The 15,825-nt window shown below is 39.5% G+C and overlaps 1 protein-coding gene across 1 annotated transcript in view; it reads left to right on the top strand.

Moving 5' to 3' along the window:
• PPP3CA (protein phosphatase 3 catalytic subunit alpha) overlaps positions 1 to 15,825 on the top strand; it is a 218,817-nt gene that overhangs the window by 159,957 nt on the left and 43,035 nt on the right. The window contains exons 7-8 of the mRNA XM_032223878.1: positions 7,463 to 7,540; positions 12,094 to 12,188. Of these exons, the coding sequence (XP_032079769.1) occupies positions 7,463 to 7,540; positions 12,094 to 12,188 (173 nt within the window). The remainder of the gene's footprint in view (positions 1 to 7,462; positions 7,541 to 12,093; positions 12,189 to 15,825) is intronic.

Below are 15,825 nucleotides of genomic sequence, written 5' to 3'. Positions count from 1 at the left end.
TAATAAAATAACATTTTGGGGAACTCCATAGTTCAAAATTGAGGATGGAGTGTACCAAAGTGGCATATGTTATCCTTTGCATGATGGTATAAAACATGCATACATACTATATTGTAAAAAGCACCGGTCTAGGAGAAATAGAAATTGGAAATAAAATTGCTGCAAAGATGGACGTGCTGATAATAGTGGCTTGCTGGCTGAAAGCAAGAAAGACTGGAGTTGTATGTGGAGGGTGTGTGGAGATCCTCTGAATTTTTTTTATTTGTAAATTGGATCAGGCATAATGCTGACTTGAAATTAAATCTGCAATTAAGTTCTAAGTGACATCTTTGTGTATTCTGTTTGTAATTCTATGGCAGTAATTCTTTGTTTAAAGGCATCTTATTGGAGAACTCCAATTTACACTTACCTTTTTTTTTATCTGGAGTTTCCAAGAAGAATACGATTTATCTGGGAGAATAATGTGTGCAAGGATTTGGGGCTGAAAGTTAGCTTTCACCCAATATCTATGTGCAGAATATTTTGTTATTTCAGTTGTTATAAGCCTTCCTTCAAAACATGGAAGAGCAATAGGCACACATTTCATTACCTGAAATAACTTCCTTGGGTGAGGTGTGAATTCTCTCAAGCTTGTTCTAATTGACATCTGATTTTAACGGAGTTCGATAGAAAAAGCTTCAAAACTGTGGGTACATGCTGAGCTCCTCTAAAGAACAAGGAGGGGATTACTTCTGAACTCTTCTGAACATTCAAAGCAACCTGTCAGTAGAAGCAGTTTTTACAGTGGAACCAAGAGTGTGAACCAAGAGAAGTAATGATAATCCTCTCACTGGTTTTCTCCAAGCAGGACGAAGACAGCCAAAGGTTGAAGATGCTTTAATTTGGATTCCTATTTTAAGCAGAGGCTAGATCCAATGTCCCAAATGCCTCTTTCAGACTCTGTGATTCCACAACAAGCTGGGCCAGTGGTGTACTGCCTTAGAACTATATTTCTAAGATTTTTGACAGGAGTTCCTGCAGTTCAAGCCTAGCTCCTGTCAATCATCAGTGTGCCGATGGCAAACACAGTTCTAGTTCATTAAACTATCTTGCACTTCATTCATCCTCAATGATGCTTTTGTTTTTCTTAAAAATAAAAAATAATAAAGCCATGCACATTCAAATAAAAAATCATGTTCCTATTTAACTTTTTATTTATATTAAAGGATGGAAGATTGGTTCAGGATTAAAATAAGTTCCTTAACCACATTAAGGCTACACTTTCTATTTCCCTGAATTTGGTCTAGGAAAGAATATTATATGTTCAAAGAACATATAATATGTAGCACATGTGCTTTTGTATACAGTATATATGATGGCTAATTCTACATGAAATATGAGAGGATTTGGTAATAAGAGCCCTGATGCTGCAGTGGGTAAAGTGTAGTATTGTAGGTAAACTGCCCACAGCCTGGAGTTCAATTCTGACAGGGATCAAGGTCTTCTATCCTTCCAAGGTTGGTAAAATGTGGACCCAGCTTATTGATTGCAATATGCAAGTTATGCCAATTTTTAAAATCTCACATTATTTCTCTCAAAAAAAAATTGAACAACTGCATTTCCCACAGGAAGGATTCTTTATAATTAATTCCACAATCTTCTTTCAAATCTATCTGGACCTGTAAACCCATTTGCAACTTACTAAAATCAAACTTTTAAATCATCCTTTTGCTGTTTTATATTAAAATAATATTTTTAACCTCTTAAACTTGCAGTTAACACTTTTCTAAGGGTTAGGAGAAACTTGCCTAGGCTGTCAAATTTGCTGATACAAATTTGTATAATATCTGAAAAGCAGTTAACAAGCAATTTTCATAAGTGATTAGAAAAAGAAGTGTGTGAACTTAATATTTTTTCAAAGGCACTGACTGCAGTTTGAAGACTATGGTGATTCCATCATTTCCCAGAGCTCTAAACTCACAGAGATTACTGTCTTGCATTCTCCTCATGGGGAGTCAGCTGTCAGGAGCACTTTGGGTGATCTCAAGACCTCTCCTTGTCCAGAGAGTTTTCAAGGGCAAGTGTAATCGCTGCCTCTTTGCTGCTATCATCAGTTCCACTTGTTCCTCCAGAAGTCCAGAAAAAAAGCATATCTTTTGTGGAAAGAAAAGCCCTTCATGACCAGTTCAGATGAACAGACTTAATTCTGGGCAGTGTTGCCTGATATGTCACAGTGCTTTAATTATGTCAGAGCCTTATCATAAAAAAAATATAATAAGTAGGAAACATATACTGATTCCAGAATGAACATTTTTCTTTATATCTCATGATTTATAATGTTGAATATCTGAATATGTTAAGTTTACTTCAAAAGACTGTCTCTTTATAGTGGAAGTATATTAATGAAGTATTTTTCAATTATCTGTATTTTTCAATTATACTGTAGATGTACAGTATATCCAAAAATAAAGCAACTTTTAAAAAGATTTGGATAGCCATTTGTCTGAAATGATATAGGGTTCTCTTGCTTCAGCTGGGTTGGACTAGAAGATCTCCAAGGTTCCTTCCAACTCTCTTATTCTTGTATAGTACTATGCTTCCTCTGGTCTTTACCAAAGCAACTTTTGCAATTCCTTCATGGATATGATTAACATCATGAGCAAATTCTGCTTTTTCTACACTGGGACTTTTCTTGATCATTTTCTTATTACCACCAGGATTGTCTCTAAGACACAGTTTGTTTCCCTAGCATTTTCAGATTACTGTTTGCATTTCTATGTGTTACACATTTAGCATTGTTATTATTTTATCCTTATAAGCCCCCAGAGCTACAAAAGTGAATGTCAAGCATTTTCAGTAGAAAGAAAGAAATTCTTCCTCTCTGTTTCATGTCACCTGTAGCTTTCTTGGTTATATAACTAGAGACAGTTACCATAGTTACTTCAGCATAATGCTTGTGTTAAGAGTAGATTCATGAAAAGCATTTATCCCGCTGTAGTGAGAAAGTATTGCATGCTGTGGATAGATTGCAGACCCTTCTTTGGCACCAATTTCGTTGTATTTAAGTACAATGACAATAAAGATTATACTTATACTTATTCTTATCCTTAAATCCTTATCTGTCCATTCCTAGCCATCTTTTTGCACATTGAGAGAAAAGTAAAAAGTGATCATGTTGAGATTTTATCCATTTCTTTCTCTCTCTTTTTTTGGAAGTGGGTTGGTGAAAAAAACCCGAAGTTCTTAAATTAATGAATTTATGAAAGCCCTATTAATGTTCTTCCAAAATTGGAAGTAAACACTATGTGAATGTCCCTAATAAGCCCTCCCTTCTAATTAATACAACTTGTGTCACAATGGGGGGGGGGCAATTTCAATCTATGTTACTTCACAATTGTACACAGGATTTGAACTGGGGCTCATTATAGGAATGTAACTTTCCTATGGTAAGCATGACTTATTCAGGACTCAGGGCAGGCAATTTTTTTTCTTCTGTCATTTGACTTTTCAGCCTTACATGTAACTAGATGTTTGTATCTGCACTTTTTGGTGAAGTGTGTATGGGTCTGTGTGAGTATAATTTATATGTCTCCTCCATTTTTCTTGCCATGTACATGTATACATCAGAGGTGCGTTGCTGCCCAGTTCAGCCTAGATCGGCCGAACGTGTAATAGCGGCAGGACGCTCCGCTCATCCGCCCGGATGCTTCTGCATATGCACAGAAGCTTATGCGCAAAAGAGTCACGTGTGCAAGCGTGCCCAAACCAGTAGTAAAAAATTGGCAACCCAGCTCTGGTATACATCCAAACTAGCCTGTGTAGTTTCTCTTGTGTCATATAATGTATGTGGCTATATGCATATTCATTTATTTATTTATTTTGTCATGCTTATGTAGTGTATATTGGAGGTGGTGACCCTTTGAGAGCTGTATGCAATGAAATTTCATTTTAATCTATGTCAATTAGTATAGCAGTATAGTATAGCAGTAGACTTATATACCGCTTCATAGGGCTTTCAGCCCTCTCTAAGCGGTTTACAGAGAGTCAGCATATTGCCCCCAACAATCTGGGTCCTCATTTTACCCACCTCGGAAGGATGGAAGGCTGAGTCAACCCTGAGCCGGTGAGATTTGAACTGCTGATCTAGCAGTAGCCTGCAGTGCTGCATTTAACCACTGCGCCACCTTGGTACATTCTAAGTGACAATAAAATTATTCTAAGTACACACCAGCAGTGAAATTTTCTCACAAAATAGTTCTATATAAGAGTTCTTAGCTTACATAAATAATGTGAACATTCTTGAGATAAAATTTGGTTTCATTCAGTTTGAGACACTGGCTAAAACATAGTTAGACTAACCATAAATGCCTTATTTTTAACAGTGATGCTACATGTGGCACAACTGTTACTAAGGTTAATAACCATAGTCTATATCTTGTCTAGCTTACTAAAACTGTTATGTTAAAACCTGACTAACTAAAGCTACAATGATTGGTGGAAGGTTTTACCAGCGAATCTATCTAGTGATTACCATGGCATGTGAAAGATTACAATTGGAACATAATTCCAATGAGTGATGAAAAACATGAATTAACAAATGAAATGAAAAAATGAAGATTGCTATGTAATATGACTGTAAATGTAAAAAAGAAAGAGTAACAGAGATGAATGAAAGTAGCCTTAAAGTAGAGTCGATGGATGCATGCAGGGAAGTAAGGAATAGGTTTAATTCTGAATGAAAGTGCCGAGTGACCAGTGGTGGGATACGACCGGGGCATACCGGTGCCTGCTGGGAGCACCAGGTACTGTTCCAGTATGGTGCTCTGGAGGGCCCACCCACCTGCCCGCTGTCATATTTGAGCCAATCAGGACATTCAGCACGTGCACGGAGTGTGCAGCACCTGTGCAATGCTCCACCGAGCAGCAGGAGCATCGCGGGCGGTGGGTACACATGCGTGCATGCACGTGGTGGACGCCTGACCCCTTTGTAGCATTCCGGTTACAACGGGATCCGGAACAAACCACTGAGAGTGACATATGCATTATATAGTGTCTTCTAGGTTGAAAATAAATTAAATTAAGATCCTATAAGTTAGGGACAATTACATATTACATTCCAGGGACTAGAGATATTAGAAGAACCAGGACTGAGTTTGAAAAGTATTTGTGCAACATTCTGAATTAATGCAAAGTGTATATTATTGCTGGAGGTGGGGTGGGTGATATGAATAGATCAAAGAAACAAGATAAATCAGAAAAATATTAATTTTCTATAGTACTAACAGTGTACAATGAGGAATTATAGTAATTGAAAGTACCCTATTTTCCCCAAAATAAGACCTCCCAGATAATAAGCCTGATCGGACTTTTGAGCATGCACTAAAATAAGCCCTCCCCTGAAAATAAGCCCTCCCCTAAAATATTCAAATGCATTTGCAGCTAGTCCCTGCTATTTCCTGGGAGAAAAGGGAGGCAACATGCCCCACGCGCCCCATGTACACCTGCTATCCACACGGAATGGCCTCGTTGAGGCTGCTCCCACAAACCCTAGCTACTGTGCCCCTTCTCTTAGCGGCAGCCATAAAAAGAGCGGCAGGCGCAGTGACGCTAGGGCTGGCAAGAGTGTGCCAGAAACAGAGGTAGAACTTCTGACCCTTTCTGGATCAGCTGAGCTGTGGGCTATGGGCCAAGGTTAAGGGGCCTCCTGCACCTCAAAAATAATAAGACCTCCCCAAAAATAAGGTTAAGGGCTTATTTCAGGGGTCAAAAGAAAATAAGACCCTTTCTAATTTTCGGTGAAACACGGTATATCAAAGGATACTTGGTGGACTGATGAAATTAAAGAGACAATGGATGCAGAAAAATGTTTATGAGAGAATATTTGCTGGAAAAAAAGTGGAATAATAAAAATATAGTGTATAATGGGGTTTCGAGAGAAATGGTTAGTTGCAAAAAAAAGTAGTAAAGTAATAAGTTTGTTAGCATTAAGAAGAAGCAAAGAAAGAGATTTTGATGGGAATAAAAAGGGTTTTGGAAGTAGGTGAAGAGGGAGCAGAACAAATGGAATTAAAAAGTGCTTAAATGATTTAGAATGACTCTGAAGTGAGGGAATGCTGCAAGCTACATTTTATTGGAATATCATTCTGAGATTCATATTACTCCTACCCTGGCTCCATTTAAATGAGCTCTTAAGGCCCTGAGCTAAATTGGATGATGTTTTGGTTTTCTAAATAGTTTTACCCCTGACTTTTGTCATGACAGACTGCGTTGCCCATAAATTCAATAAATAAGTAAATAGTGTCTCTCTTCTCTGCCCCCCCCCCCCCATGAAAAGCAAATCATGAATGCTATGAAAATATTGCAAGGGCATGAGGTGTTTACAGTGTAATAGGAACCGTGTTGTGGTTTGCTTATGGACTGTCTGTGTAATTTGTTTAAACGTGTGTGAAGACTTCAGTTGTGTCTCGTGATTGAAAAAATGACATTATTGATCCCCTGTACAAAGGGTAAGTTAACAAAAATGAGTACTGTAACTATCCCAGGGAGATAAGCTTATTAATCATATCTGGTTAGGTGCTTAGCAGAATTTGGGTTGAAAGCGTTTGAAGAGTGAAGAGAAAGGATAAGAATGAACAAAACCTTGGAATTGCAGGCTGACTTTGTACAAGGGAAGGCCTGTGCAGACAAGGTTTTTATTGTCATCAGGTCACAAAGGAAATTAGAAACATGAGAAAGAAAGTGCATTTATGTTGTTTAATTTAGAGCATATTATAAAACATATCACCTTGATTATGGAATGTTTTACCCGAATGTGGAGTTGAAGTTAGCTGCTGAAACAGGCATCTGATGGAACTAAAACATTTGTGAGAATGTTTTATGAATAGTTTAACAATGAAAAGGGAGTAAGATAATATATGGGGTGTCCACTTTGTAATACAGTATAATGTATTTATGCATAAATATTTAAAGTGTATGTGTTGCAATGTTAGACCTTTGTTGGCTGAAAACATGAATGTGCAAGCATTTTGATGTAGGGGATGCTGCGCTGTTGGCTGAGAGCCCAAATAATTTGCAGTGAATGTTAGATAAATGCCATGACCTGATGACAAATGTGGATTTAAAAATTGAAGTAGTTGCGTTTGATAGAAAAAAAAGGAATGAATGAGTGAAAGTTATACATAAATGGTAAATAAACTAAAAATAATGTTTAATAGAACTTTACAAGAGTAAGACCTCAAAAGCAAAGTGTCTGCTTTATGGACTATGGAATAATGAATTATAGGAGGCATTGATTTATGTCACTTTCAGTTTTGTTTCATGGCAAACTGAGACTCTTTGTAAAAAAAAAAGGAGGTGCACAAATACTTTTGATTATATCTATATAGTCTTGAAGAAAGTGACTGATTTCTGTGTGTGTGTATTTTAATCTAATATTTAAATTTTAAATGAACTAATATCTTTCTTCTTCTACTATCTCAAACAGTTACCCTGCTGTATGTGACTTCCTACAGCACAATAACTTATTATCTATACTCCGAGCTCATGAAGCCCAAGATGCTGGGTGAGTAGTAACACTCTGTCACTTTTTTTAAAAAAAATGGTTTATATATATTCTTTCCCGTACCATTGGGCTTTGTTTTGTCTTCCAAGCAATTGGATAAATATAGATGCGTCAGGGTAGGATTCTGCCTTTGGAGCTATTTCTTAGGGATCTACAGCAGGAGTCCCCAACCCCTGGATCACAGTTCTCTATAGGGCTGTCACCTATTCGGAACTGGGTTGCGTGAGTGGAGTCAATATACGTGCTGATCCACCATTTAAGCAAGTTGAACTGCACACTGCGTGCCAGCTCATGAGTCACACAAGGGCTGCGTGTGGATGTGTGGCAGCTCCCCACTTGTGTGACCCAGTTTCCTTCTTCCCCCCTGCTGTGCCGCCAAGTCGCAAAGGTTGGGGACCTCTGGTCTAAACAATATGCCGACATTGTTGTGTTGTTTTGTTTTGTTTTTTGATGAATGGGGAAGAAGAGTACTACCTAAAATTTTGTAATCCATCAAGTCCATCAGTCTTGAAATTACATTCTCAGTGTGGATATTTACGTATTTTTGAGCAAAACATACTCTAAAGGGGAGCCAGGTGGCCTTCCTTAACTTCAAGGAACCAAAATGAAATCCTGATGTTCAAACTGTTTTAAATAGCCTTATACTGTAAGGATGTAATGTTAGAGGCTTCCCTTGTTCAGTAGATAAACAGCAGTAGAAAATATAATTGCTTTTTACAGCCTGTTAATTTTCCAGACCTACCGACAAACAGTTTGGAAGAAAAATATCTTTTTTTCCTCTCTGAAAAGAAGTACACTTTGACAAACAAAAGCTAAATTAAAGAGTTGCATCATTGCATAAGATCTTCCACATTTAACCCTTTCTTTTCCTTTGATGAAACAAACCTACAGCATGTGACTTAATTTAATTAACGTGTATCCCAGCTTTTCTTACAAGACGGCATAAAACTGCCAAGATGATATGTCTATTTAACAATATATGTAGTTTAAAATACCGTTCAAAATAAATGAGTTTGAGAAAATGACATGCCAGATGGATCTTTTGAGCTACAAAGCTCTAGTAACTTAGTAGCGACACAGAGAAAGTGGGTATTCTGTTTTCCTATTGTACCTACCTGCCAACTCCCACGTAGCTGGCAAGACCAAGGAAGCAAGAATGGTACAGATTTCAGTAAGGTAGCTTAATGCCAATTTAGAATATATACAGAATGTTGAAAAGTGTAATTGGGCTTATCCAGTCTCAGTTATAATGTGTTTATGTCAGAGGCTCTTTCAAGTATTTTTTCCTTCTCTCTCAGCAGACTTAATTGCTTTCTATGAGATAAATATTCAGTTGACTCACTCCCAGTTTTACCTCAGTCTCTTACAATGCTACTGACAAAGATGAAATGCCCACATGAGTGCAGCTTTGCAAAGTAGTGTTTCAGAAAGTATATTTGCACGAATGAAGTGTTTCCAAAGCATTAACGTAGTCGTGTCCTCTGGAAGTCTTAGTGTAGCTTTTTCAAAGTCTCCAATCTTCTGTAAGTTTGTATGTGTCTGTCCCAGTAGATATATTTATATGTACACAGGCAGATAACCAAGAGCATTATTCAAAACAGTCATATGTTAGCTTCTGGGAAACATGCTTGTTTCAATAATTCAGGGAAGGAGGATGTCCCTTTTTTGAGTATGTTGAAACCCTTACAAGAGATCCCTCACTGATTTCAGAAAGGGAGAACTTCATGCAGGAAGGATTTATATTGGAATAAAATAACAGTTTGAGGTAAACCTAGGATTGGACTACTTGCTTCTTTATTGTGTTTCCATTTGCAACTTTTGTTGAAAGATTCTTGAGACTGTTTACATACATTTCTTCTACAGAAAGGTTTGCAAGATGAAAAACTATCTTATCATATGTAAAAAGGACATACCCATAATTGCTGTGATAATACATGTTGGGGCATTGCTTTATTTTGGATAGGAATAAAAATGGCACACCTATGAATAACAAAATAAAGCTTTTGTAAAGAAAATTCTATTGAGAATAGTCTGAATTCAGTTAAAGTGAAATATTAGTTTCATACCAAAGATCAGAAAGATCTTTCTGACAACATATGATTGATTCAATATCATTAAAATGAGGGAAAATCTACTCAGATGATGTTAGAAAGGCTAAAAGGCCACAATTTTTTTTTCGTGAGGATATAGGATGCTTGTAAAATATGGAAGTCCATCATTTTTAGTTTTCTAAAAAAAATATTTTGGAGTCAGTGGATAATGCCGTTTAGAGATGTTGCATAAAGTATTGTGCCTGTAGATGCCAAATTGCAGACACCTACCTATGGATGAGAATATAGATTTGTCTTGTTCAAATATCCACCATTTATTACAAGGAACACCTAACGCAGGGATCTCCAACCTGTGACTTGGAGTGTGAAGGGAATACAACCACGAAAACGGCCGGTGAATACCCCTGCGCGCGCACACATCCTCACTTGCACATGCAGTGCATGCTGCTTGCACAAATGAAGCTGTGTGTGCCATTAGCCGGCAGCTCATGCGTAACCATCCCCCTCTCCCCCCACAAGTCCGCATAGCTGGGAACATTGGGAAACTCTGACCTAAGGCATTTTAAATTTATCAGCCAGTCCAATGGCCCAGTTTCATCCTTACTACCTTCTATGCAAATATGAACAGACATGATGGTAGGGAGGACTTTGAAAATTCCAAAGAAACTTGCAGGCATCTCTTTAAAAGTATCTTGAATACATAGTGTCATTCCTTTATTAAACTTTATTGAAAACAGTTTGGAAAGATATGAAACCATCTCTCAGATGATTTTTTAAAATATATATTTTCACATATTTCAAAAGGAAACATGTGCAAGAAGATAAGAGTAGCCCTCCTAAATCAGCTCAACAAATTTTGTCAACAAGATGTTTGACTGGCTTGTGAATAAGAATGGAAACATAGCGTCATCCAGTTGTTTCCCTGTAGTATATAATTTTTGGAATCATGCTGCCCCCAACCCATGAACTTCTGCAGCAAACAAACAAACAAACAAAAACACGTGTTAATGATCACACTTGCTGTGACATTATGAGATGCATCTATCCTTGCCTCCTTGCATCCTAACAATTGTTACAAGTACTGTACATAAGAACATGTATAGACACCAGGCTACATACCAAGAAGCTTATAGATATCTCTACATGTGTCTGCATATAAGCACAAATAAATATATATATTCACACAAACACAACATCTCTCTCACACACATATATAATTGTAAACAAGCTTGTTTTCCTCTTTTTTAAATGTCAGCTCAAACATAAAACAAAATAGGGATAATGAGCAATGTAAACTAATGTTTCTGTTGACATTAATAAGTTCATCTAACAGTCTAGAGATTGACTATAGCATGAATCTAATTATACTGAGATATATATAGCCTATGAAATAACTCACTTTTAACATTACATATTTCTCCTATGGTCAGAGAAAGGAGAGAATCTAAAATTGATTTTCATAATCCATCTTAAAAAATTCTAGGACTGCATTGGCCTAAACCTGATTGCCAAAAACCTTCCACTTTATTTCTGGCATTTATCTTTCTTCCTGTAGATGCCTTTATCACAGCCTTCTCTATCCAGGAGTTTTTTTCCTGTAGTTAAAAAATCTTGGTGCTCCAAAAAAAAAAAAGAAGGAATGGGAAAGATTACACAAGCTTTGAATCCAACCCTTTGTTCCTTTTTATTTGGAGGGGTGAACAATTTTTAAGGATGCCTTCCTTCTTCCTATTAAAAGCGATGTTCAGTCTGAGATTTCAAGACTGAATGCCATCATTGCTTTTCCCCTGAAAAGCAAACTTTATATGTTCTTACTACGTTATTATTTTAGTGCGCAGCAAGAAGAAAACAGATAAATCTCTGCTCATAATCTCCTGCAGTAAGGTAACACAAATTATTTTGCAAGATTTGAAAATCTGCCTGAAAGTCATTTAAGATACCCAGGTAGATGTAGTGAGTTAAACTGTATCTAGTCATACCTTCATTCTCCTACACTACAGGTAATTTGCTTGCTTTTATTGGGGTTTTGGATATAGGTTTTTTTTTTCAGTAAACAGTTTTATCTATAAATTTTAATTGGCTTAGGTCTGGATTTTTGAGAGCCAAACTAAATAAATAATTTAGCGCTTAGCTTGACTGAATTACTATTTATTTTTTAATAGCTAGTTCTAGAGGGGAAAGAAGCTTTAATTGTGTATTCTCAGAATTCTCAGAATGTTTTCAGAATTTTCTTGAAATGCCTTTAAAGTGAATAATGTAATTTTAGTTTATCCATATGTATGTATGTCAATTTGACCCTAACTATGTAGACATCCCCAGATTTACTGAAATTATAATATACTGACTTCCATCCAAATAGCATACAAAGTATGCATATGAAATATGAAAAACATTTGACCAAAATCCATGAAACAGACATGCTCACATTACAGTTAGCCTAAATAACATTACTAAATGGTTAATTAACGGTGCTAATGAAGTGTCTTGTGCAATTTGTTGTAGGTATCGTATGTACAGGAAAAGCCAGACAACAGGCTTCCCATCACTAATTACAATTTTTTCAGCACCAAACTATCTAGATGTATACAATAACAAAGGTAAGAGCATTTCTCTCACAGCATGCATTTCATTATAATTCAGTCCTTTACTTTTATTTCTCCTCCTTTTGTTGACAGTAACAGTTTGATATAATTTATAATGACAAAGTATTAATGTTGAAACATTGGGCTTTTTTTTTCCTTAAAGGAATATGATTATTTCCATTATATAGGTATGGCTATAGTAATTTATTTTACTACATATATGGGTCATGAATTAATTTGGTAAAGGAAGAAAAGGGGAATTGGAATTACTCCAGATATGATTGAACCACATCTTAATCTACACAGTAGCCGAATGATCAAGACTTTCCTTACATTTCAACTTGGACTTCAGTATATTTCATTTGACCAATTCTTTATCTAGGTATATTAGTAACTGGAACTAGAGCATTGACTACCAGTATATAATCATCAACAATTTCAAATTGTACATTGGTTTTGTTTGGAGTGGTACAATCCAGAATCAAAAATGGAAGATCACTAGATTCAGGAGGCCCTACAACCCAGAGCTTCTTAGTCTTGCTAGGATTGAGTTCTTCCCCATTCAGAATCCCATTTGCACTCAGAAACATGCCTTCCACTCCATCACTTGTTCATTCAAATAATTTGGATTCAAATAATTTTACTACCTGTTCTGTGGCTGTGGCTTGGTGGGCATGGCAGGGGAACGATACTGTAAAATCTCTATTTCCTCACCACTCCAGGGAAAAGATACTGCAAAATCCCCATTCCCTCCCGATCAGCTGGGACTCAGGATTCAGAGAATAGATGGGGGTGGGGCCAGTCATAGGTGGTATTTCCCCGTTCTCCAAACTACTCAAAATTTCCACTACCGGTTCTCTAGAATGGTCGGAGCCTGCTGAATAACCACCTCTGTTGTTCATGTTGGGGGAAGGGAGATTTAACACTGGGTATTATATATGCCATGACCTCAATCAGCAGATTTATATTTAAACAGGAGTAGTCAGTTGTTGAGCCCTGAGGAAACCCCCTAAATGAGGCGCCATGGAATCCATCGTTCTCATAGGCTCTGCTTGGAGTGTCCAAGCATGGGTTAACTTCAGCTTGCTGCCCAAGGACTTAGTTCAAAGTTTGTGTAGCCATGGCTCCTGCTCCCTTTAGAGGCTCAGTTTAAAAAACTCAGTCACCCTAAAAGGATGCAATTGTGGAGTTTGAGTAGCAGGTTGGACTCTCCAAAAAGTTAGATTAGTGTATCCTTTTTATTATTTTTGTGCTAGTGGTAGGCTTAGAGGTTTTCCTGTGAGTTCAAAAGTTTTTTCCTGTCAGCTTCTTCACGCGGAGCAGGCTGCTCGGAACAAGGCTGCCTTCTGCGACCACGCGGTTGAGGCATCACTACAGGGGCTTGTTCAGCGGCTGCTTCTGAGCCTGGGACCAGGTAGGAAGCTAGGGAGCCCCAAAACACCATCAGAGAGCTTGTAACAGCTCCGGAGGTTCCTAAAGCCTTTTTCCAACAGGCAGGCAGTCCCCAGTGCCATTCCGAGCTGCGCGGTGGCCTTTCAGCTCCAGCGGTCCTTGGAGGAAACCAGTTATCTAGATCCCTTCCAGTCTGGTTTCAGGCCTGGCTACAGCACAGAAATTGCTTTGGTCGCGTTGATCGATGATCTCTGGAGAGCCAGGGATGGAGGTCATGCCTCCATCCTAGTACTCCTTGACCTCTCTGCGGCTTTCGATACCATCGACCATGGTATCCTTCTGCGACGACTGCGGGAGGTGGGGGTGGGAGGCACTGTCTTACGCTGGTTCTCCTCTTACCTCTCGGACAGGTCGCAGTCGGTGTTAGTTGGAGGGCAGAGATTGACCCCTAGGCCCCTAACGTATGGGGTGCCGCAGGGTTCGGTCCTGTCTCCCCTCCTCTTTAATATCTACATGAATCCGCTGGGTGAGATCATTCGACGGCACGGGATAAAATACCACCAGTATGCGGACGATACACAGCTGTATTTGTCCGCCCCGTGCCAACTCAATGAAGCGATGGACGTGATGAGCCAGGGCCTGGAGGCTGTTAGGGACTGGATGGGGGTTAACAAGCTTGTTCTCAATCCAGATAAGACCGAGTGGCTGCTGTGCTTCCCTCCCACTAATTGGCCAAGTGTTCCATCTCTCAGGCTGGGGGGTCAAATTGTACGCCCCTCAGATAGGGTCCGCAACTTGGGAGTCCTCCTGGACCCACACCTGACTTTTGAACACCATTTGTCAGCTGTGACCAGGGGGTCATTTGCCCAGGTTCGCCTGGTACACCAGTTGCGTCCCTACCTGAACCGGGAGGCTCTCACAACAGTCACTCGTGACCTCTAGGCTGGAGTACTGCAACATGCTCTACATAGGGCTGCCCTTGAGGAGTATTCGGCGACTTCAGCTTGTCCAGAATGCAGCCGCGCGAGTGATCATGGGTGCGCCTCGTTTCACCCATGTAACACCTATCCTCCGCGAGCTGCACTGGCTGCCTGTTGATCTCCGAATTCGCTTCAAGGTGCTAGTTGTCACCTACAAAGCCCTTCATGGTATTGGATCTGGATACTTGAGAGACTTCCTGCTGCCAATTATCTCCACTAGACCAATAAGATCCCACAGACTAGGCCTCCTCCGAATTCCATCAGCCGCCCAGTGCCGACTGGCGACTACCCGGAGGAGGGCCTTCTCTGTGGCTGCTCCGACCCTGTGGAATGAACTCCCCGTGGTGATTCGTACCCTCACCACCCTCCAGGCCTTCCGCACAGCCCTTAAAATCTGGCTGTTCCGACAGGCTTGGGGCTAAAGACTTGCAGCCCCACTCCGAATGGTATGATTGTTGTGTTTTTAGCTGTGTATGGTCTTTTTGTTCTGTAACTTTGTTTGTTTTTCCCCCCTCCCTTGAATTGTGAGCCGCCCTGAGTCCCCTCAGGGAAAAGGGCGGCATACAAATAAAGTAAATAATAAAAATAATAATAATTTTGAAGTTTAAAAAGGGCACGAAAAATTCTTGGCCGTTTGAATCGCCACTGCCTGACTCCCTCTGCAGATCGCTGCTGGGAGGGGTTATTTAAACTGAGGACCTTGTTCTGGGTTTCCAGGCAAGTTCCCCCCTCCCCAAAAGGACTGGTTTCAAGCAGCTACAGGGTTTTTGGCTTTTGAACTGACAATAGTGCAGATCTGCGGGTGCACTGAACTTGTCAAAGGCGCCATTTTGACCTGCTGTAGCCTCACCACTGTTCCTGAACAGAGACCAGAACATTGAGACTTCATTGACTGACTGCCATTTCAGCCTCACAACTGTCCTGCGGTGTTAGCCAGATTGGTCCAGTTACTATGGCTTCCACCAGCGCAGCTGAAGACATCAATCAAGCAGGTCCTTCCTTCCCTAAACGTAGCAGGCCAGGGCCTGCTGGCAAAGGGATGGCTAAGGGGTGCCTACCCAAGAGCAAACAGCCAAAATCTAAGGGGATGTCCAAGGCCTGTCAGAAGCTAGCAGAGAGGAGCCAGAAAGCTGTAGAGAAGCAGATCCAGAAGGCCCAAAGACTTCCATGGCCTCGTTCTCCTCCTGCAGAGGTTATCACTGGGCTCCCTTTGCCTCCTCTCCATAGAGAGATTTCACCATCTTTGGTGGAGGAAGGGGACTTCGATCTTTCCTCTGACC

The sequence above is a fragment of the Thamnophis elegans genome, chromosome 9 (assembly GCF_009769535.1).
Source record: "Thamnophis elegans isolate rThaEle1 chromosome 9, rThaEle1.pri, whole genome shotgun sequence".
In the NCBI taxonomy this organism is placed as follows: domain Eukaryota; kingdom Metazoa; phylum Chordata; class Lepidosauria; order Squamata; family Colubridae; genus Thamnophis; species Thamnophis elegans.
The sequence above is the reverse complement of the archived record's forward strand: the minus strand, read 5'-3'. Positions and strand labels throughout refer to the sequence as shown.